General features: G+C 38.6%; 1 protein-coding gene across 2 annotated transcripts; it reads right to left on the bottom strand.

Annotated features, from left to right (window-relative positions):
* Positions 1-24,961, bottom strand: CFAP418 (cilia and flagella associated protein 418). Of its 2 annotated transcripts, XM_064588097.1 has the most exons (7): positions 24,667-24,803; positions 19,825-19,934; positions 18,942-19,029; positions 15,900-15,964; positions 15,289-15,354; positions 5,695-5,790; positions 1-2,153 (listed from the first exon to the last, which is right to left on the bottom strand). In XM_064588097.1, exons 2-7 carry the CDS (start codon positions 19,875-19,877, stop codon positions 2,000-2,002), a joined length of 522 nt encoding a protein of 173 aa, XP_064444167.1. In that variant the 5' UTR covers positions 19,878-19,934; positions 24,667-24,803; the 3' UTR covers positions 1-1,999. The 2 variants fall into 2 exon arrangements, with proteins under 2 accessions (XP_064444167.1, XP_045752162.1); XM_045896206.3 differs by lacking the exon at positions 19,825-19,934 and having other exon boundaries at positions 24,667-24,961.
* Between the last annotated feature and the right edge of the window lie 27 nt (positions 24,962-24,988).

Here is a 24,988-nt window from a genome sequence, read left to right as displayed (position 1 = left end):
TAAAGCTATTTATTATTTATTCATTTCTAGGCAGGATAAGGGTCTGAGAGTATAATACAGTTCAAAGAAAGTAGCTACCTGGCTTGACAAAAAATAGATAATTGCTAAAGTAGAAAATTATTATAAATATTAAAAACAAATAGGCAAAACATCTTGAAAGTTTTATAGACTTTACATTTTAAAATTATAGTTCATCAGAAACTATGATTTTCTTCTGCATTGTTACTAAAATAGTTGCATTGTGGCTTAAATTTCCACTGGTAATAATTTATCCATTTGTATATAAACATAATATTCTTTCTACATTTTAGATTAAAAATTATACAATATTAAAAAGCTTATAAAATAAATTGCTAACAAAAATGTGAACTCATAAGTACATTTCTGACACTGGGGAATTATGTTATGGAATGCCAAACATGAGCAATGTATCCAAGATATAGGATAGTAATGAAATAATAAAAGAGAAAAACATATTTTCAAATTAATGATTTAGTAGATTTGCTCATTTGAATAAAGAAAAAAACATCACCATTGTGACTAGTGGTTTCTCAATCAAATCCCCTTGTTTCTCATACAATTACACAGAGATAAAATTTTAGGGAGTAAAAAATCTTTATTCAAAGATAAAATCTGTAAACATTGTCAATACAAAAATGTAAGCATCTGCCACTGTGAGTTCACTATGGGTTTTGTTGCAATGCTAGACTTACTAGAGTCAGTTTTACAGGTAAGCAAATGTGTCACACCTAGGAAAAGGATTTTAATGGCCGGTCTTTCTTCTTACTTGAGTGGTGTGACTGGAATGGATTCAGCGTAAGACTAAGCAATCACAACTTCACTTCAATTACTCCCTTTCAGCATGCCTTGTGTCATACATTTGAACTATATCTTAGACACATGCAATAAAGAGCTTATGGCAGATTGGAAAGCCCCCAGAATTTTTCCATGGTGCTGGGAACTGATAATTTTGAGATAACTGATTTCCTGAATGTGCTGCTATTGTAGGGTTCCTCCAGCCTCAGAGATGTCAAGGAGAAGTACAACAGATTACCTGTTGGTTCCACTATGTTTTATTTCTTTTCTCATGCACTCATCTAACAATCAACATGTCAACCTGATCCTACCAGAAAATCAACAGGCTGCCTGAAAAAGTATTTTACTTACTGTTCACTTGATGGGATTTTAGGCACTGAAGGCTACAGAACTACTTGGAAAAAATCCAATAATGATCTATCTATATTAGGATTTTTCCTTATGATTATAGGTACACCAACACATTTTTTTATATATAAATGAATATTTACTAAACTAGCAAACTAACTTTTGATATCTAAATGAACATAAGGAGAAGAAATAAGCTAAAACTAGAATATATACTTATCATTATTGTGCATAATATCATTTGGAGTTACTGAGGTAAGGTCAATATAGGCAGTGTTTTCATTTACAATAAACCTGTGCTCCCCAAAATCCTTCAGTTAGCCACTGATCACATGGTTTCTGCCATGTCTAAATTCTGATCTTTGGCAACAACAGATCTGACCAGAGGAGATGCTATGCACACCCCCCAGTGACCTCTCTGCACTGGCTGGCTTTATCCCCTTTAAATGTTGTAAATAAGGAATATTTAGCTAAGTGTATTAGCAGTGACTAATACTGCAGTTGCTAATGAATGGCTATATATTTGTATGAAACTCCATAATAAAACTTCCATTTAACAGGAGATAGGCTAGCAAAGAATTAGGATAACTTGCTACCTTACTTACTAAGTGAAATGCCCATACATCAAAAAGAGATAATTCCAAAATGTTAAAGCACATTATCTTCTCAAGTCCATTAGGTCTTTGAAAATCTATACTATATAGTCATTAAATAAAATTTCCTGTCTTTTTCCAAAGGGCATGATACTGCTTCGTACCTCTTTCTAAATATGTTGATAATTACTGGAGACTGCTCTCATTGTATACATTTGTCTGAATACGAAAAGTCTGCATTCTTAATGTTTACCACAAACCCAACGAAGCTGATGATCGGTCTGAAGGTCAGTCAGATCTTCAATAGTTCTCCAGCTACATTGGCAGGCATATGCCCGTGTTCCTTTCTTCTTTACCAACTTTGTTCTTAACTTGTGGAACTCTGGCATGTTGTTCCTATCAATAAAAAATGAAGATTTTAGCACAGTGGCTTTGCTCAGAGCTGAATGACTTAAAAAAAAAAAGTTCTCATTGCTTTATTTTCCTATCTTTACAACATCTGAACACTAAACAACCTTGGTCTTCTCACCCAAACAACAGAAGATAGGCTTCTGTGTTCTTTCTGATGGTATTTCCTTGGTATCCAGTGCTTTTGAATGGCAATCCTCTAGGCCTGTTTATTAAAGCTGTCGTAATAGAACACAATGAACTAAAAGGCTGAATGAAGAATTACTGATTTGTCCTGTCAGAGATGACACGATATGAGAAGAGAGTGAGAGGTATGGTGGTACATTTCCTACCTCAGATACTCACCTACACCATATTCTAAAAGCACGCAATATGGCCAATGGAGGGAGTATAAGAGGCATAAATAGGCTTCTGATGGGTTAACTATAGCATTTTTCATTAGAGAAAAAGTACCTGTTATTTCCATTTGTTGAACTAATGTTGTATCTTTCATTTGTTTCAATGATATACTTATCGGCAAGATATACTATTAGCAACAGAATAAACGTCTATCCTGCGTTAAATGTCAATAATGTTAAAATAATTAAATCAATGGGCAGGACATCATAAAAAATGATAACCATCTGACTTGATGCTACTATAAAAAAAGACTAGAGAAGTTAATTTAAGTTTAATGAACTGAAAATCAATTATGATTTTCATGATAATCCATGTACTGAATTTATGTAACTATTCTGTGACAGGAAAAAAAGTGAAAAATTCAAAATGAAATGATGAAAAAATACAAAGTAATGTGATGAAATACAGTATGAATATTAAAAAAAGAGACACATAGTGCTGTCACTGCAACAGAAGGCAGGCTACAAAGTGCCCTCTGGTGGCCAACGGGCACCACACTCAGTACTGGATTGTACAAAATAAGGCATAGTTTAGGTTTGAGCCTAACAAAACCTAGATTTTCCAGGCCAACTGTTTGATTTCAGTAAACTAGGGGGAAGAGATGGATCATCTAAGCTTTATCAGAAAGGAAAAAACTCCACAAAATGAATACTAAATGTTCTTTATTCAATCTGCAATATATTGTGACAAATTTAACATTTGATACTTGACTGAATCCTTAGAGATTTTATGAGTAGGAATCATGAATAGCCAGGAAACTAATTAATGCATTTCGAATTGTTTTTAGGAAGCACATATCTTAAAAGCTTAGAAAAATAATTTTCCATAAACAAAATGATTTAGTAGGAAAATAAAAGCATCTTATTTAGCTACTATGCCAGGATGATCAAGTATAGCTTATACTTCTTTTTGAAAATTCTAGAACTTGTCAAAGCTAGGATACACATTTCCCTCATTTATAAGATAAGGACAATAAAACAAGCCAATGTGCAGACTGATACCACTAAAAATAAATGGCTCCCCATGTTCTGCCAGGCAATCAATGGCACCATGCAAGTCTTTTGACTTGCCTTCTTTGGTGACCACCTACTTGTACTTTCCTTCGGCTATTACTCCCCACCCTCCTCAAGTGTTTCATCTTCTCCCCACTCCTGTACTTTCAGCAGCTCACATCCTAATTCACACAGCCATGCTATCAGATGTGAAAATCTTCCACTTCCTAGCTTTCCCCTGAATACATCACTATTTTACCTCCTTCAACCCAGTCACAGAGAGCTCACTACAGCATTGACATTACATGCATTCTATAAAAACTATACTAGTTTTCTAAAAATTGATGGTTCATATTGGTGACATAGGGGGTTACTGACCACTCATTACATTAATCAGAGCAGAGGACTGAGAAAAGTCAGAAAGAGCAAAACAGACCTGAAATTAAAAGTTAACTTTTCCAACTCTGGGATTAAAAGTGGGCTAACCTGATCAGGGATTTTGGGACTGCACTAGGCTTCATTTGGGTTGGGAAATGTGAAACCTTTCAAATTGTAATTTTTCTATGAATTTGTGTATTTGAATTTTTGTGTATGTGTAGAGAGGATTCAAAGTTTTCATAAGATTTTCACAGTGGTTTGATGTGGAAGAGTTTAAAAAACAATTCAAGTAAAGGAGACTCCTATGGATTTACAGGAGAATGGCTGCCAGAAGAGGTGTGGAAGAAAGACTCTCACCTTTTTCTTTATCTATTAGAGAGAGATAGAATATATTCTGATTACTTGTGTCAGAAAATATAACTCTTGTTTAGGCAAAGGTTTGGGGTGGGGGATAAAAATGCATGATGTATGCACTTCATTAATTTTTAGCGCTTAATTTTTATTTGAAAATGTAATGCATAATTCACAGCCTAATTCTATTTATTTATTTATTTAGTTAGTTAGTTAGTTAAGCAGGCTCCACGCCCAGCACAGAGCCCAACGTGGGGCTTGAACTTAGGACCCTGAGATCAAGATCTGAGCTGAAATCAAGGGTCAGATGCTTAACCAACTGAGCCACCCAGGTGCCCCACGTGATGTATAATTCAGATACATTTTTATAACTTACAATATCTTAAAAACATTAGTTATGGCTTAAGTGTATAAGAATGTATAAACTGCAGAAACATGAGTCAGACACTATCCTGACCCCAAGGAGGGAGGCAGACGTATACCAACCGAAGATTTTCAATCTTCTATTCCAGGGAGTGCTAGAATAGGTACGAAGTGCTGTGGACACATAGGAAAAGATGGATTTACTTCCAAGTTGATGGAGTGGTGAGGGAATCATGAAGGATGTGCAATGAACTGTACCCTTAGGGACAGGTCAGGTTTAGGTAAATAAAGGGTGGGATGGTGGGAAGGCTGCACCAGGAAGGGAAGAGCCTGCATTATCACAGGGAATGGCGGCAGTACTGAGTACTCGGATGCAGCTCTAATCTTGTGAAGATGAATGAAGGGGGGGAATCGGAGGGGGAGACGAACCATGACAGACTATGGACTCTGAGAAACAAACTGAGGGTTCTAGAGGGGAGGGGGGTGGGGGGATGGGTTATCCTGGTGATGGGTATTAAAGAGGGCACGTACTGCATGGAGCACTGGGTGTTATACGCAAACAGTGAATCATGGAACACTACATCAAGAACTAATGATGTAATGTATGGTGACTAACATAACATTAAAAAAAAAAAGTAAACTGCAGAAGGACACGCTGGGTGACAGACAGATGGGGGCCGGATGGTGAAGGGTCTTGAATGCTGCACTAAGGAACTTGGACACGACTCCACATGCAGAAGAGTTTTGGGCAAGAGCATGGCACACACAGAGTTATGCGTTAATTATCAGCAAGGAAAGGGTGGTCTGAAAGAAGTGACTGTAGGCAAAAAATCAGTGAGAAGGCTATTACTATACTCCTGTCTGGAAGTCACATATCCTCACAGGCTGACAGCAGACAGATGGAGAAGAGGAGATGACAGAAATATGCAAGAGGTGGAGGCCACATGATCTTGCCAAGTCCACCAAGAGATGTTATAGCAAAATAAGAAATATAAAGTTATTGCTTGGTACGTTTTTTCACAGGGTGAAGTTCTTTGGAAACATACCTGAAAAACAGATAATCGCATGATTTGTCCCACATATAGTCGTCGTAGCTTACTACCCAGAAATCACATGCTATACAACGCAGATGATCACATGCTCTGTTCAGAGAAAAACAACAGTACATTAAAGATTACTGGTATGTTTAAATATGGAAATCTGGTGATTTATTCATAGGATACACCACATATTACAGATTACTGAATAAACGACAGAAAAGTAAGGATTAATGTGATTAAAAATTTTTGTATGAAAGGATTATATATCAGGGCGCCTGGGTGGCTCAGTCATTGGGCATCTGCCTTCGGGTCAGGTCATGATCCCAGGGTCCTGGGATAGAGCCCCGCATCAGACTCCCTGCTCAGTGGGGAGCCTGCTTCTTCCTCTCCCTCTGCCTGCTGCTCTGCCTACTTGTGCTCTCTCTCTCTGTCAAATAAATAAAATCTTTAAAAAAAAAAAAAAAAAAAGAAAGGATTATATACCTTTAGGTAAAAATTTTCAGGTTAAATTTCTGCACAAACTTTCAGGTTAAATTTTTGTATAAAGCTTCCTATTTTACTAAGATTTTACACACTGATATGTATATATACACATATGCACACATGCATATCGTATAGATATAAAACAAAGGGATGTGCAGATCTTTTAGTTCAATGGTTTTCAAATTGGGTCTGAGGGAGATGTTCACTTAAGATAACTTCTTTAAGTTGCTTCACTTCCTATTGAAAATTTGAGGGGTGCCTCTATCACAGAATTTGCCACATCATATGGAAATCAAACTGTTTCTGCATAAGCTACTTAAATACTGGGACAATATCTTATTTGCTTCTGCTTCCCCAATATATGGCATTAATGCATTCATTCACTCACTTAAAAGATATTTCCTGAAAGCATACTATGTGCTGGTGAGTTTCTGTCCTCATGGAGCTTATACTCTAATGAGTATAAGAAATAATCCTCATAATAACTAAGTTATATAGTTTGTTAGAAGGTGAAAAGTGTGGGGTGCCTGGGTTGCTCAGGCGTTAAGCGTCTGCCTTCGGCTCAGGTCATGATCCCAGGGTCCTGGGATTGAGTCCCACATTGGGCTCCCTGCTCAGCGGGAGGCCTGCTTCTCCCTCTCCTACTCCCCCTGCTTGTGTTCCCTCTCTCACTGTGTCTCTCTCTGTCAAATAAATAAATAAAATCTTAAAAAAAAAAAAAGGTGAAAAGTGGGGCGCCTGGGTGGCTCAGTTGGTTAAGCGTCTGCCTTCGGCTCAGGTCATGATCCCAGGATCCTGGGATCGAGCCCCGCATCGGGCTCCCTGCTCAGCGGGGAGCCTGCTTCTTCCTCTCCCTCGGCCTGCTGCTCCCCCTCCTTCTGCTCACTCTCTCTCTCTCAAATAAATAAAATCTTTAAAAAAAAGAAGGTGAAAAGTGCTTCCAATTTTTGAAATGATAAGTAGAGTAAATAAAATTGGGAGTATCAGGAAAGAGTGGATTGTAATTCATTAGGTAGAGTAGTCTGCACAGGCCTCACTGAGAAGGTACATACATCTGAGCAGATTCTTTAAGTGGAGTGAGAGGTGGTTAAGAACAGGGGTTAAGAGAAGATTATATTTAAGAAGGGAGGGAAAAAAAGCACATTTTTATGTTGATGGCAAAGCTGCAGTGAAAAGTAAAACACTGATGATACAGGAGAAAGGGGTAGAAGTACTGGAATGACACTTAGCACGTAATAGGTCCTTACTGAATATGTGAGGAAATGAAATGCAACGCAATTCTTAAAACTCATATGCTACATAGTAAATTTAGGAGTAAAATAACAATATATGGAAATACTTATGAACTGCTGTTGCAAACAATTTGATTTATACAATGTGATTTACTTTAAAAACAAGAAACTTCTTCCATTGTCTGAAGTATTTAAAAACTAGAATCAATATAGATACACACTTGACTATCTAAAAATTAAAAGGAAGAAGGGACTTTTTTTTAAAGATTTATTTCAGAGGGAGTTGTGCACCTGTGCACACGCACATGTACGGGTAGTAGGGGCAGAAAACCTTCAAGCAGACTCCCACTGAGCGCACAGCCTGATGTGGCGCTCAATTTCACGAACCATGAAATCATGACCTGAGCTGAAACGAAGAGTCAGATGCTTAACTGAGCCACCCAGCCGCCCCAATAAGAGATTTTAAGATACTGGGGCGCCTGGGTGGCTCAGTGGTTAAGCGTCTGCTTTCGGCTCAGGTCATGATCCAGGGTCCTGGGATCGAGCCCCGCATCGGGCTCCCTGCTCGGCGGGAAGCCTGCTTCTCCCTCTTTCACTCCCCCTGCTTGTGTTCCCTCTCTCGCTGTCTCTCTCTCTGTCAAATAAATAAAATCTTAAAAAAAAAAAGAGATTTTAAGATACCAAAAATAAAGAGAAATGACCAGTCAGTGATAGAGTGGAAGAAAATATTTTCAACACATGGTCAAATACTTACACTATACAAGGAGTGCTTACAAATAACAACAAAACTTAAAAATATATTAGATCTCTCTAATACAGGCATCACAGAATAGTAGTTAAGAGCACATACTGTGGAGACAGATTGCCTAGGTTCAAATGTATTCCAACTATTTACCAGCTGTGTAACTATAGTCAAATAACTTTGCTGTGACTCATTTTCCCCATCTGTAAAATGGGTAATAATAATACTTATATACCTCATAGAATTGTTATGCAGAACTAATAAGTTAACATTGGTAAAGTGCTTGTAACAATGCCTGGCACAGGGTTTGTTAGTTAAAATAAAACATAATTAAAATTTAAAGCAACCACGAAATAAATGTTTTAACCAATTAAGATAGCAAAAGTTAGCACTCTCAGACATTCCTGGTGGGTATGTGAATTCCTATAACCTTTTGGGAAAAACCTTAGCACTATTTTAAAATTAAAATTATCCTTAGCTGTTGCTCTAGCAACCCCATTTTTGGGAACCTATTACATATAAATGAAAACATCAGGGCACCTGGGTGGCTCAGATGGTTAAGCGTCTGCCTTCGGCTCAGGTCATGATCCCAGGATCTTGGGATCGAGTCCTGCATTGGGCTCCCTGCTCCTTGGGAGCCTGCTTCTCCCTCTGTCTGTCTGTCTCTCTCTGTGTCTCTCATGTGAATAAATAAATAAAATCTTAAAAAAAAACCCAAACACATCAGTCTATAAGCCATTTATCTCAAGAATTTTTACTGCACTGCAAAATTGCTAAGGTGGCAAAAACCAGGATACCATTTGGATACCTATTATAAAGGGAAAAGACTGAATAATATGCAATATATATAGAATATTAGGTAGCCAATAAAGAGAATTAGATTTATCTATTGACCTAGAGGGATGTCCAAAGCAAGGTACACAGTTAACATATATAGCAGGAGCCTATTTTTGTTAAAAACAACCAAAAAAATTTCCTGTATAGGTGTTTGTAAGTTTGTAAGAACATGGGGAAAAATGTGGAAGGTTATATACTATACAGTTAACACTGGCTGCCTCAGGGGTAGTGGGAATGGAGGAGAGAGAAGATTATTATCTTTTTCTTTATACATTTTTAAATTGTTTTATTTTTAAAATAAGCATTCAATACTTCTGCAATAAAAAATAATTTAAAAGCCCCATCATTAGATGGTTTTCCACTTATTTCCCTCTAAAATTCAGATATGGTAACTTCAAAATTGCAAATATTTTTTGGCCTGAAAATTTCTTTGAAAATAAATGCTTTTTATTTTAAAAGTTATTATTAATCATAAAAATAACTAAGCACTCAAAATCTATACCAGTTTCATAAACAATTCCATATTTTCTTTCAAACTGTTAGCAATTTATAGAGTTGTATTTGTACATATGGCAATTCAACACAATTACATTTGTACACATTTGAAATTGGATTTTGAATGTATAAGTCAGGAAATGCAAAATGATGGTTCCCAAAGCTGCCATAACTTGCTTTCTTATGCATATGTAGTTTATTACATGATTGCACAGAGTGTTAACTTTAATGCCTTAATACATATGTGCAATTTGGCTAAATTATTGCTGTTGTGGGAACTATAATTTAGAATTTCCTGACGTTGTGTATGTGTAAAATCTCAACCGTAATGTTAAATACAGCTTTTTAATTTAATTTAAAATTTAGTAGTTTATTCAAATCTATTCACACTACCACATTTTCCTACAAACACTGCCCTGTGAGAAAAATAAAACTAACTTGCAGCTAAGAAATCATTCTGCTGCTACGATTCACTCTATTGGATCATAATTAGTAGCAGTCTATGGAATAATCCAGTCTTACAAGTAGTTTAAAAAATAGGAGAGTAAAATTCGATTTGGCTTGAAAATAATGCCTTGATTTTATCTATACCTTATTAATGCCACCATGCTTCCTGCTACTACTCTTTCTCCTTTCCACCAACTGGGTAAAAGACTCAAATCTTTACACTCTAAAATCATTCAGCAGTACTCCCAAACCAGAGCTTTATCTAGAAATCAAACAAATAAAACACATGGAAAATAGGCAGAATAGACTCAATTTCCTTTATGCCCTGGGCATGTAAATTAGTGCTTATTTTCAGGGCTTAAATATATTTCTCTTCCATAATTATATACATATAAGAGGATGTCTAAAAAAGGGCATGATTCTAATGAAAGATAAATTGTCAGGATTCTTCTTCCAAAATGTGGAGGAATACAAATATAAAGGTGTCACCAACAGCTCTGTCCTTTTGTCCACCTAATACATAACAACTTTTTACTATTTTTAAGGTGTTCCTGATGGGAATGCCCAAAATACAGCCCAATATAGTCTTCTGCCCAGACTCTGGTTCTCAGTTAAATCCTGTCAGATCTACACAGTGGTCTAGGAAGCCTTGCTGTTTGGACAGCTGGAAAATAACAGTAGCCACAATAGCAAAAACAGCTAAGTTTCTTCCCTCTTGCATACGTTATATGGCCTTCTGTAAATTGGTATACTAGAAAGGATAATGGACCAGGAACAAGTTACATATTTGAGTCCTTGGTTTGTAATAACTTCTGTGATCTTGGTAAGGCACATTACTTGGAAGTCATTCTTGAGAACATTCTCTTTTACTTCCCATAGCCATTTAAACACTGAGTTCTGTCAATTCTAGATTCTAAATGGCACAAATATGACACCTTTTCCCTACAGCTACTGTCACTACTCAGGTCAGAGCTACCATCCCCGTCTCTTTCCTGGAGCACTGTAACTACTACCTGCTGACTGTTCTCCCTGTGTCCTCTCCTGTCTTGCCCCTCCAACTTCCAAACCATTTTCCATTCAGCAGCCAAAATGACTTTCTTTAGAAACACAAATACGATTGTCACCCCATCTGCCAAAAACAAAAACCAAAACACACCCCCCAAAACAATTAAAGGCTTCCACTGCATATGACACACTTTTCCTAAAATCCTCCAGAGGACTACAGGACCCCAAACCAAATGTGCCTCGACTACCTCTCCAGCCCCATCAAGAGCCATTCTTTCCCCCACTCACTATGTTGCAGCTCATCTGGCTGCCCTCTGCTACTCCAGCTCAGGGATCATCTAACACTGTGTGCCCTCTGGCTCTAATGGTCTCCTCTCTTTGCTAACTCATTTTTCATACTGTAATCTGATTAAATGTTATTTGGTTGGGAAAGCATTCTCTAGCCCTTCATATTAGCTGGGGTGCTAATTATCTATGCTTATTGTACCCTGCACTTTCCCTTCACATTATGTATTATGTAGGACCTAGCAAGCAGGTGGTTAATTAATATGTGTTCAGTGAATTTAACACCAGTGTCTCAATTTCCTCATTTATCAAATGGGGTTAAAAAGTCTTGCTCCAAGGGGCACCTGGGTGGCTCAGTCATTAAGCGTATGCCTTCGGCTCAGGTCATGATCCCAGAGTCCTGGGATCAAGCCCCACATCGGGCTCCCTCCTCAGTGGGAGGCCTGCTTCTCCCTCTCCCACTCCCCCTGCTTGTATTCCCTCTCTCACTGTCTCTCTCTATCAAATAAATAAATAAAATCTTTTTTTTTTAAAAGATTTTATTTATTTATTTGAGAGAGCAAGAATGAAAGAGAGAGAGAGTACATGAGAGGGGGGAGGGTTAGAGGGAGAAGCAGGCTCCTCGCCGATCCGGGAGCCCGATGCGGGACTCGATCCCAGGACTCCAGGATCATGACCTGAGCCGAAGGCAGTCGCTTAACCAACTGAGCCACCCAGGCGCCCCCAAATAAATAAATAAAATCTTAAAAAAAAAAAGTCTTGCTCTATTTGCATCTTTTTTTTTTTTTTTTTTCCCTGTGGAGCTAAACCAATAAGCATATATAAAAAAGTGCTCTGGACAGTATAAAGTACTTCACACATAAAATGTTTTACGTGCACGTGAACAAGTATAGGCTTATCTTTCTGTGGGTGCAGATCTGTGTTAGGAAGAGGTTGGTCCATAAGGGTATCTTTGTAATGGGGTGGAAGAAAAGACCTGTGAATATACACAGTTACCTATGCATATATATGCAAACAGTATGTGTTTTTTCATCTTGTAGCTGTGCAGAAAGTAGGAAGGAGTTTGATGGATACTGGCATGCTCATGGATCAATATTGTGTGAAAGGACCCTCACGCTATAAAAATAAGTCATTTTTGGGTGCCTGGGTGGCTCAGACGGTTAAGCGTCTGCCTTTGGCTCAGGTCATGATCCCAGGGTCCTGGGATCGAGTCCCGCATCAGGCTCCCTGCTCAGCCAGGAGCCTGCCTCACCCTCTGCCTCTCTGTCTCTGATGAATAAATAAAATCTTAAAAAAATAATAATAAAAAAACAAAAATAGGCCATTCTTCTGTCCACTTAAATTCCATCTGGAGCAAGATTCTTCTGTGCTAGAACCAAATCAAAGTACATGTAAAAAATACTATATAAAAGAAAATCCTCATGAAATATTTACTCTTTGAAAGTAAACCAGAATGGATCGTCTTAGAGACCATTTTTATTTATTTATTATTTTTATTTTTTGAGAGAGAGACTGAGAGAGAGTGAGCGCACGTGGCGGGGGAGCAGAGGGAGAGGGAGAGATCTTAAGCAGGCTCCTTGGCCCAGCATGGAGCCCAATGCAGGGCTCAATCTCACGACCCTGAGATCATGACCTAAGCAGAAATCAAGAGTCAGATGCTTACCTGACTGCGCCACCCAGGCGCCCTGAGACCATTTTAAAAATTAGAAGACCTCTGTAAGTAAACACTGATACATATTTCCTGAGATAAAATGGAAAAGTAGTAGGAGAATATAGGATTCTGGGCACCGAGGGAGAACACAGTGAGAAGGCAGCACTGACAGATGAGAAAAGACAAACGAATAACTGCAAACTATTACTCAAACTATCTTCGCTGTCTTTTGCACCACAGGCATACTATAATGTATTATTCCATTTAATCCTCCCAGTATCTCCGTGGAGTGTGTTCAGTTTTTACGGGTGAGGAAACCAGTTTCAGAAGACACATACCTTCTCTAAAGGTTTCACATCTCCTCATAAGGGGCACAATGAAAGATCTGAACTTGGGCATTCTGCCATCAGAACGCTTTCTCTTCATGCTCTAGGGTGTCATCATTCACCTCTTTACCACTTCCTCTCCTGGCTAGGGTTTTATTTATTCATTTATTTACTTTTGGTATCTAGTATTTAGCGCAGGGCCTAGGACATGCTGGGCATTCAATGAATATTATAAAAAGAAAAGAAAAAAGAAGCTCAAATAGAATGACGAAATAAATTTGTAGATAAGCAGATAAGACAGTGAGGACATACATTAGAGAGGAGGGTCATTCCAGACAGGGAATAAATGTAAAAATACTCAGAAGCAGAAAGATGTAAGTGGAAAGCAGGGGATAACAAATGTTCTAGTTGGAAGTGGACTATCTGACCTGGGTTCTCACTGGAGGTGAAGGGACCAAGAAGAGAAAGAACACAATTTGGTAAAGCAAATAACCCTAGAGTTAATGTGAGACAAACAGCAACTCTCATTTTCCCTCTGAACAGGGGAGATGTGCTCAGAAGAATAAGTTAGGGATATTATCCTTCATGCTGTATGTGAGTGAAGCGAGAGAGGAAGTGGATGGTAACAGGGAAGCTGCTGCAGTTCCTAGGTGATTGGAAAGAACCTGGGACTGGAGGGGTTATGGTCTGGAAACACGGAGAAAAGTCCCAGTGACTCCACCCGGTAAGTCAGGATTGACAGCAACCTGACTATACTCTTCTCTAAGGGCCAGTTTGTGTCTCTGATTCTTTGTATAGCTAGCCCTCAACACACAATAATTCAAGTGCTGTCAATTGTTACTTACAGCCCTTACAGCAGGCAGCACCCTAGTGGGCTTCTGTTAGCCTGTCTGCTGCCTGCTGTTTCCGATACAGGCTTCCCCAGACTCTCAAGTTTCCTTTGGTCCCATAGTCTTTCTTCCTAGGTTTCCTAGGATCTAGGCCAGCACCACCACAACCCCAACGTCTTTTCAGATCCTACTTCTATTATTCAATATAACCGTTATTCCTCCTAAAACATGGTCAACATGCAATCATGTATCTCATTCTTCTCTTTCTTAAAAAATTAACAGAAAATAAAGAAGTGTTTTAGAAATAACTAGACAAAATATAATAATCTAGGCAAACAGGCCTCTGCAAAAATAGAATCAACAGTATCAGGACAACAGAAAGATATGCTTAAAACCAATCTGTTTCCCTACATTATGACAATGATAATGGAATATGCTAGCAGTATGGAGTAGGTGGTATCGTGACCACAAGACTGCCCTGAAAGGGGTGAGGAGTGAGATAGTGGGTGTATGGGATGGGGAAGTGACAAAGAAAGGAGGATTTCTGCATTTTAAATACGTAAAATCAAGCGACTATGCTTGAGAACTTTCTGAGTACTGAAGACCCAGCTTTCTCATGCTGGCCGAGATGGTGGGTAATGCATCACGTGTCCGCATGGCCACATTGCTTCGCCTGTCTTCTCCACTGGCTTCTACTGCCCAGAAGGCAAAAATGGCAAGGCAGAAGCTCACTCTCTTGGTGTCCTGTGGAAAGCAGGCTGGCACTGGAGTGACCCAAGCATTTCAAGTGGGGCTCAGAAATGGGCATCAACACAATGGGTATATACCATATACCCAATATCACAGCTTTCAAAAGCTATTGCCCAGAATAACAAACATTTCAGTACAGTGTTCTTAGACTGGCTAATAAAACACACGTCTGATTTTGACATAGATGGATGCCAAGAACTACATTTTAACAACAGGGTTATCAACTGTGAAAAACCTAATAAGAAAGATAATCTATTTCTTTTTTTTAAAAAGATTTATTTATCTGAGAGAGAAAGAGAGAATGTGTATGCGCACACGCACAAGCAGGGGGAGGGGCAGAGGGAGAGGAAGAGAGAGAGAAAGAGAATCCCAAGCAGAACCCCTGCTGAGAGCGGAGCATGCCATGGGGCTCAGATCTCACAACCCTGAGATCATGACCTGAGCCGAAAATCAAGTTGGACACTTAACTAATTGAGCTGGCCAGGCGCCTCAAGAAAATCTATTTCTGACATCCTACCTCTGTGAAGTATGTGTCCCGATTCCGCACGGAGCAGTGCTTCCACCGAGGTACACTGGGCTGCAACTAGACAGGTTCGATAGATGGAAGGAAAAAATTACAACAGAAAAATATGAGAAGTTAATTTGGCCTCATTGACTCTATATTCTTGTAATCAAATTGTATATTTTCCTGAGCAGGCCAATTATTTCAAAGAAGAGGCGTTTATTCCAGGATCCCTGCATTATTGGATATAACCTATACATTCAGGAGCACTCAAGGAGTTAAAATGAGTCACCAAAAAATGTGTTTGCCAAACAATATAAGGGACAAAGTAAAGACTGAAGAGTATAACAGAACATTAATTTTGAGAAACTGTTCACACTTATTTTTTTTTCATACGGCAGAAAATTATTTACAATAGCAATAATCTTCCATTCAAGTTCTTTTACACCAAGGGGTCACAGACCATAAGAACACTGAAGATACTGCTATTGGTCTTTCTCCTGAAAGCCAACCAGTGCTTTGTTGTTCAATGTCACTGTTGTTTAAATGGTAACAAAATCTATAAGGCTTTGCTCATGGTGTTTGCTCACTAGTGTGTGTAATTCACTAAAGCCATCTCAACTTACCTTTTACCAAGGCCTTGAATGGAAGCTCTGACAGATGTGTTAACTGAAGATTTAGATTTTAATTTCTGTTAAAAAACAAAACAAAACAAAACAATAAAAGGCCAAGGGTAACTTAGAGAATTCTAACATAAAAACTAATATTCTTTATTTTATAACAAGAATATTTTTTAAATGACTTAAATAAAAATTCTGTATCATTTTAAGGTTTCTGAAATAAAAACAATGATCAAAACCTTTTAAAGGCAAAAGGGAAGTAGACCTCCCTGAGGAATTAGTAAATTACTCGGCTAACTTTTAGTCTAGGAAATTGATATACTGCCATTATTAGCATGCTAAGATTTAGAGTCACTTTATAACTCTTCAGTTAATACCAAGTTCAGTGATTTAATATGAAGGATCTGCTATTTAAAACTTCATCCTGGAAAAATTCAATTGAGGAAAAAAACCTCGGACTCATTTTTAAAGGCTGTGAATGGTACTCACCTGAACTAAAAATAAACTAACCAAACTGCTGGGTAACTTCAGGAATATTAATTTTGATCAAATAAAATGGTATCAACCAATAGACATTCAAGGAAATTGTAGACCTACCTAGTCACAACTACACAGTAGTTCCTATATGGTTACATAACATCATCATCATTAGTAAGCATTTATTAAGTGTTAACTGGTGTATGGTACCAAACAGCATAAACCAACCACATACTAGGACCACCGCCAAGGAAAGGAAGTTGGAGAAAAGGCAATTTAAACTATGCAGAGACATGCCTTCATCTTACCTTGTAGGTGAGGAAATTTAATGGAGGCAAAAATATTTCATTTTACAATTTCTCTTAACTTTCTTATTTGATGTTAGAACTGGAAAAATTTTTGGTGCAGGTCTGAAAAAATAATGTGCATCTTTTTTTTGAGAAGAGTATTTCATGTGCCATCCACTTATGGCTCGAAGCTGGCACACTGCGGCATTTGTTGTCATTCTTGGGCTTTCTTGTGTGGGTCTGAGAGCAGTTCAGAAACTCAACAGAATGAATGCGTGAGTGATGGGGGAGGAAGCAGTACTCTCAAGAGCATAATCTGGTCTGGACAAGGTGGGCATGCACACCTCTTCACAGACACCTCTTTTCCTCACCCAGTCCATGTTTGAAACAGACCTGCTCTTCTCCAGAAATTTATTCAGGTTGTTTTTTCCCTTGCAGTCTGGAGAATGGATATAGTAACTAAAAAAAGGGAGCATACAGAAGTACATAGACGTTTACCTCTTCATGATTGTAGGAATTATTCTTATTTCAAATTAGTGTATTTTAAAGCTAAAGCAGAGAAATATTTCCTTCTCCTTCTGAAATGTCTTGAACTAAAGAGACAGTGCCTCATATATAGATACACATCCTGTAGTACTTAATAATGAATTGTTCAGATGATCCATGAATAACAAGAACATCATGTAGTCTTCTCTATTAATTAAATTAGCATTGCTATTTAGCATTTATGATGCATTCTTGTTTGCAGAGTATTCAACACCATTATTACTATGTTGATGTGTTAATCACACAGCTTATTAATTTACCACCTGCTTATGAACTGAAAATGTTAAATTTAGAGAAATAAAGACCTTAAGCTCTGTATCAGTCATTTGATTTTTAGTCTGGCTGACAAAAATAAAAGTGGCTCATATGCATATCCTTACCACCATCACCGCCTAGTGATTTTTAGTCTATCTAGCTTTAATCTTCCCCCTTTAAAAAAAACCTCTTTGGTATTATATTTATTCTTAGATTTTTTTTCTTCTTTGTGGTCTCTGTAATATAGACTTCCATTTGGTCTCTTCTTAAATCTCACAAATATATTTTACACCCACCACACTGGTAAAAAATTAAAGTATACAGATTTTCATCTACTGCTGGTGAGAAGAATAGAAATGATATAGTCACTCTGGAAAACATTTTGGCAATGGGTAGAAAAGTGGAAGATAAAGCACACTTAATGACCTAGCAATTCCTCCCCTAGGTTTGCACATCCTAGAGAAACTCCTGTATGTAGGTAAAAGAACACATGGGAAAATATCCGATGAAACACTGTTTTAAAAGCAACAACTGGGAGGCATCTAGGTGGCTCAGTTGGTTAAGCGACTGCCTTTTGCTCAGGTCATGATCCCGGGGGTCCTGGGATTGAGTCCCACATTGGGCCTCCCTTGCTCTGTGGGGAGCCTGCTTCTCCCTCTCCCTCTGCCTGCCACTCTCCCTGTTGTGCTGTCAAATAAATAAATAAAATCTAAAAAAAAAAAAAAAAAAGCAACAACTGGGTACAATCTAAATGTCTATTACCAGGGAAGTGGATAAATAAACTGTGGTAAGTCACATAATGGACTATTGTCAGTTAAAATGGTTTATGATTATACAAGTATAATTAAAAAATAAAAGTATGGATGGAAAGGACAGGTTACCTCTGGGAATGAAGGCAGTAGAGTAGGATTTGGAGAGTTCTTAAACTATATCTATAATTTCTATTTCTTTAAAGGAAAAATCCAGAGAAGCAAATATGACAAAACATTAAGATATGTTCACTATGGGTGGTAAATACATAGTTGGCTGTTACACTGTTTTATGAGCTTTTTATAAAGTTGATAGATACAAAAGCATTTAAACATTAAAATACTAACAATTTACTCACTGGTTCATGGGTAACAGCAATGGCATTGCATCTGAGATATCAAGCACATTCCTATAATAAAAGCTGTTTTTGGTCTTTTAGAAAAGTGTTCTTAGAATATACAAATAAAATAACCAACTTCATCTGTGAGCTGACTTCTGCTCTAACAGCTTTTCTAATTTTTCGTTCTTGCTAAGAAACGAACAGCAAATTATATGAGAGTTTTTAATATTTTATTTCTTCTACAACTCTAAGTGGAATAATTCCCTTAAAACAATTGTATTTTTCAGAATTCAAAGGACTAGATACTTGTGTATTCTATACATTTTCAGACTATTTTAAACTTGTTTTGAAATAATGAAAAGAATTACTGCACACTTATAATACTTAACTTACAAAGGTTTTTTTGTCAAAGTTGGGTTCTTCAAATATTTCATTAATAAGACTGTCAAGATCATCTTCTTCCTCAAATGTTTCTGCTGATCTGAAAACAAAACAGCTGAAGCTTAAGTACAGATAAAGTCAGTATCAGAAGAATTTTGCTTAAATAGTCTATTATTACAGTTGATAACAGAAGGATAATTGTGATGTTAATTATTTTCCCTCTATGGACATAGTTGAAGACTGTTGAGACAAAGATGTAGTTTATCAGGTACAAATTCACATACATACGTTACTATTTCACACTTAAAATAAGACATTTAAGGGGGCACCTGGGTGGCTCAGTGGTTAAGCGTCTGCCTTCGGCTCAGGTCATGATCCCACGGTCCTGGGATCGAGCCCCACATCGGGCCCCCTGCTCAGCCAGGAGCCTGCCTCTCCCTCTCCTGCTCCCCCTGCTTGTATTCCCCCTCTAGCTGTCTCTCTCTCTGTGTCAAATAAATAAAATCTTTAAAAAAAAAGACATTTAAAGCTATACGTTATATTCAAGAGAAAGCTGGGCATGCACTTTATAAATTATGGACTTATTTAAAGAACACAAAATATGTACCATTTTAAGTAGAACCTGAGAATTATAAACAAAGATAATTTTAATGAGTTTTTTTCTAATTTTTTCCCTAAGAGTTCCAATGTAAGTCAAATAATTGTACCTTTTTACTACAGAAGCTGGAGGTTATATAATCAAATGATCAATATAAAAAAAAAGAGCAATATTCACCTGATAGAGTATCTCAACTACCTTTCTATTTTGTGCAGGGAAAGCCATCACAGAATTATTGATACAAACCGTTACTCCGCAAAACCTCTATTTAATAGCTAACATTTACTGAATACTTACAATATAGGTGAAGAAGCAGGGACTGAGAGATTCAGAAACTCGCCCAAGGTCATACAACTAGTGGGAGGAGACGCTTGGAATTCAATCTAGGGCAGTCCGGACACCTAACACTAAACAAGATGAACTCTTTTTAGAGTTTATATGTTACAGATGCTTCACATCAACTTTATAACTTCATTAGACCATTAAAATATTTGTTTTAGAAGACAAGTTTTTTAGTCAGATTCTAACTTTAGAAATGTATTTACTCTGAAAATTCTTGAGGATTATACTCCTTCTTTGTTACTGCTTGGAGTAATTAACCCAATGTAAGAAAAACCAGATAGTGCTGCTTAATACCGAATGTCTGATTCCATCTACCTCCAGGCTTGCCTCTTCAGTTGTTCCCTCCCTAACTTTTATCCTTAAAGTCTTCCACCCAGTACTGGCTTGTTCTCTTGACTTACAAGTATGCACAAGACTTATTTTTATTTATTTTTATTAAAGATTTTATTTATTTTTTGACAGAGAGAGACACAGCGAGAGAGGGAACACAAGCAGGGGGAGTGGGAGAGGGAGAAGCAGGCTTCCCGCAGAGCAGGGAACCCGATGTGGGGCTCAATCCCAGGACCCTGGGATCATGACCTGAGCCGAAGGCAGACGCTTAACGACTGAGCCACCCAGGCACCCCAAGACTTACTCTTTTAAGAAACACTCCAGGAGCGCCTGGGTGGCTCAGTTGGTTAAGCGACTGCCTTTGGCTCAGGTCATGATCCTGGAGTCCCTGGATCGAGTCCCTGGATCGAGTCCCTGGATCGAGTCCCTGGATCGAGTCCCGCATCGGGCTTCCTGCTCAGCAGGGAGTCTGCTTCTTCCTCTGACCCTCTTCCCTCTCGTGCTCTCATTCTCTAATAAATAAATAAAATCTTAAAAAAAAAAAAAAAACCACTCCAAAAAACTCTATTGAGCTGCTCCCCCTTACTACTGAAGTCGATCTACTGCCTTACAAGTGTATTGGATGGTGATCTGGATGAGGGTTTCTCAACCACTGACATTTGGGGCCACACCATTCTTTAGTGTGTGTATGGTGGAAGAAGTAGGGCTGTTGTCCATTGTACGATGTTTTCCAGTATCCCTAACTTCTACCCACTAGATGCCAGTAGATGCATATATACCCTTCCCCGGTTGTGACAATTAAAAATGCCAAGACATTGCCAAATGCCCCTTGAGTGGTAAAATCCTCACTGGTTGAGAACTACTGACCTACTTTAAACTCCTTAATCTCTCCGAACCTCAGATATTTTAAATGTAAAAAGGAGATCTAGACAACTATTTATAACTTCTTCCAGGTGTAATATTCTATCTCTGGCCCCTATAACCCTCAACTACAGTAAAACTCTTCTCTCAAAGGTCAATACTGCCCACATCACTAAATTCAATGGCCCTTTTCAGTTCCAATCCTCTTTAACCTTTCAGAAACACCTGACACTGTTAGGTACCAATTCCTTCAATTTCTTTTATGACAGCAGGTTGCTAAGTTGTCCTCTTGAAATTCTCCCCTCCTTTAGTTTTCACAACATACTCTTTGGGTTCTAGTCCCTCACGCAGTTTCACAATTTCAAGAATCAGATACACTCAAACTTTATCAAACCAATAAATACTATTAGGGATCCAAATTTATTAAGATTCTGGTCTGTTACACAATTTCATGATGCATACAACTGCCTATGCTTTATTGTAGAAATGCCATCATTTCAATGAGACTGCATACAAATTTTATTTTATTTTTTTAAAGATTTTATTTATTTGACAGAGAGGTACATAGTGAGAGGGGAACACAAGCAGGGGGAGTGGGAGAGGGAGAAGCAAGCTTCCCGCCGAGCAGGGAGCCCGATGTGGGGCTCGATCCCAGGACCCTGGGATCAGGACCTGAGCCGAAGGCAGACGCTAAACGACTGAGCCACCCAGCCACCCCCTGCATACAAATTTTAAAGGACTGTATAATACTTCCTTTTAATCTTTTTTTTAAAGATTTTATTTATTTATTTGAGAGAGACAGCGAGAGAGGGAACACAAGCAGGGGGAGTAGGAGAGGGAGAAGCAGGCTTCCCACTAAGCAGAGAGCCTGATGCGGGCTCAATCCCAGGACCCTGGGATCATGACCTGAGCTGAAGGCAGACGCTTAACGACTGAGCCACCCAGGCGTCCCTCTTTTAATCTTTTGATGCTATAATACAGTAATCTTTTTTTAAAGTTTATTTATTTTTTTAGTAATCTCTACACCAAACGTGGGGCTCAAACTCATGACCTCGAGATCAAGAGTCACATGCTTTTCCAACTAAGCCAGCCAGGTGTCCTTATAATACAGTAACCTTAATCAAAGGTTAATAAACATTTATTGGTTTCCCCCTCAACTTCGCTTCTTTTATTGTAATCTTGATTAAAAATATAGTTTTTGTCAAAAATAAAAGGTATACTCTAAATAAAAAAAATTAAACAGTTGAAACCTACAGTTAAATGTGAAAGGTATATATAAAAGCTTAAATCTAGATCTACAATATCCTGGTAGACTTGGAAATATGACCTTGGGCAAGTAACTCTTTTACTAAGTCTTAGTTTGGTCAGTGAAAGGGGGATAATATGATTCACGTCATAGGGTTGGGGAGAGTAAATGAAATAACACATACAGAGCACTTAGCATATAGAAAGGACTCAATAAATGTTGGCTATTATTATAACTATTATCTAGGAGATTATGATATTATCTGTAAATATTCCCATCTGTGTCATCCTGAACCACTTTAGTCCTATGCAGTTCAACTCACAGCATTTTTTTTTTTAAACTAATCATGTACTTCTCTTTATCATTTTGAACACTTCAACAACTTGTATATGTTTTGATCTCTTACATTAGCAGTCGTTCCTGGTATCCAGATGTTGCATGGTCATTTATTTTATTATTTGCAGACCTATCATTTAATAGACTTCAGTATTTTAACTCTTATAAGGGAAAGAGATAACAGCTGCATTGCTTTACAGTTGGTAGATAGTCTCCTGTTAATAAATTCATAATATAAATCGATTCCTAATTTTTAAATATCAATTCTGGCTCATGATAAAATTTTTATATTTGACATTATATACCATGTAGGGATTGTATTTGGGTATTAGGTTTAGGGCCGTTGCTGTTTTTTTTTGCATAATTTACAACTACATTACCAAATGAAAAGTTTTAACACATGAATAACAACAGTACTGGCTTGCTACCGCTTTTATAAATGTATTACTGAAAAATCTGATGTAGTAAGGTGAGGTGAGATGCTAGAAACATTATGGATGGATTTCAGTAGTGCAATAAGTGGCTATGGAGAGAGGCATAAAAGGACCTGTTCTTGAAAAGGATCCACCTTAGCAGCCGTTTCCATTTTGAGGAGCCTGCTCCAAGACATCCTATCCCTCTGCACACTAGTTTTCCTAAGATGAACAGGCTTTGGAAGGCTCTTAGATAAATTCTCTCCATCCCAAAAGGAATGAATAAAAAGAACAAAAGAAATTGCAAAGTAACACTGCTTGTGGGATGGGGATGGTGGATGTACTGGGAATGAGTACATAAGGACCTCCAGCATACCAGACAATAACATACAAATTAATGAGAGTGATATTTGCATAAACATTCAGTCAAGAAAGCATTAGCCCCTTCAAAGTAGTCATTTTAGTTGGCTCTACACTTGATTTTTAGAATGCTGCCCAGTACTCAACTAATTTTTAGAACTTCCATTTCTGAACTTCAGAATCTTCTCAATGTTTTTATCTTCCAAGGGTTAATTTTTATAAACAATGCCATTAGCGGTTAAATCTGATAAACTGGGTACCAATGTTGTTGGTAAATACTTCTGGGAAATCATGCCCACGAACACCAAGACCAAACCAAACCAAACCACAGATGCAGGCATAAATTGACAAGAATGACTTTCTTGGGTTGTTCCAAAGCTGCCTTTGTGTAATTCCACAAACATTTCCAACAGAGTTACTGCAGAGGCTCCCAAGTCATCACTTTGAAGGACAATATGCATTCTGATGCAACAATTTTGACCTTTTGGGATTGAGGAGAAAATGAGAGGAAAAAGGAAGTCCTTTTATGATTATACGGAATCAAAGAGATTAACAAATTTGAAAGGTAGTTTTTTGGATCAAAAACCAGAATATTTAAGAAATCTCAAATTTCAATTTGGATGCGAGATTCCCTGGGACCTTAACTGGGGGTGGTTGGATTAATACAGTGTTCACAATAATTAACCATTTATCATAAATGTAATCTTATTCAATTCTCTGAGTTAAAAAAAAAAAAAAAAGCTAATGATGACACAGAAGAGAACGGAATCGTTTTCTCCAACAACCGGCCCAAGGATTATTCTGCTTGGGAATTGGGTCAGAGGCGATAGGCTGAGGTTCTCTTTGGGAACGAACACCTGACGGGGGTGGGGGGGCTGGGATGAGAACCGCTCAGGCTGACAGAGCTGGTCAGAGAGGCCCTCTCGGGGCTCAGGGGAGGGCCCCTAAGCTGCACCTCTCTCCCCCCACCTCCATTAGGTCCCCCGGGGCTCCGTCTGGGTGAAAGAGACTGGGTGAGGTCTCTCACGGGCGGGGCTAGCTCACTGGGGCTTGCCCGGGTTGCCGAATTGGGCCTTGGTAAGAGACGCTCAAGTCCTCCTGGACAGGGAGTTGAGGTGTGTGCTATCCCGGGGGTGGGGAGCTGAGGATCTGGGCCCGACTAGGGACAGAAGCTGGAGATCGTGGGCAGAGGGCGGCTTCAGGGCGTGGAGCAGGCTTTACCAGGACAGCTCACCCTTCCCGCCTGTTAACCTGAGATTCTCTTTCGCCTCGGCTCGGTTCCGGTCGTTGCTGAGGATGCCGCCGCCGCAGCCTCTGGGCCGCTGCACTATGCCCAGTCTCGGTGGGTCGGGTCTGCAAAATTTGGACTCGACCTCATCCAAGAGCTCGTCCAAGTCCTCCGCCATCTTGAAACGTTACGTCTTTCCCCCGTTCCCGTCGCGGCAGCGCCGGTTGGTTTCCAGGGGCAACGCGAGGACCCGCCGAGCGTGCCCGCGCATGCGTTCGCCGTCCCAAGACGGCCTAGGCGTTCGCGACCTTTGGGGTTAACGCGCTCGAGCAGAAGGACGCCGTG

This window comes from Mirounga angustirostris, unplaced genomic scaffold (genome assembly GCF_029215605.1).
Source record: "Mirounga angustirostris isolate CCGP_5_RB_7025 unplaced genomic scaffold, mMirAng1.0.hap1 SCAF_4, whole genome shotgun sequence".
Classification (NCBI taxonomy): Eukaryota; Metazoa; Chordata; class Mammalia; order Carnivora; family Phocidae; genus Mirounga; species Mirounga angustirostris.
The sequence above is the reverse complement of the archived record's forward strand: the minus strand, read 5'-3'. Positions and strand labels throughout refer to the sequence as shown.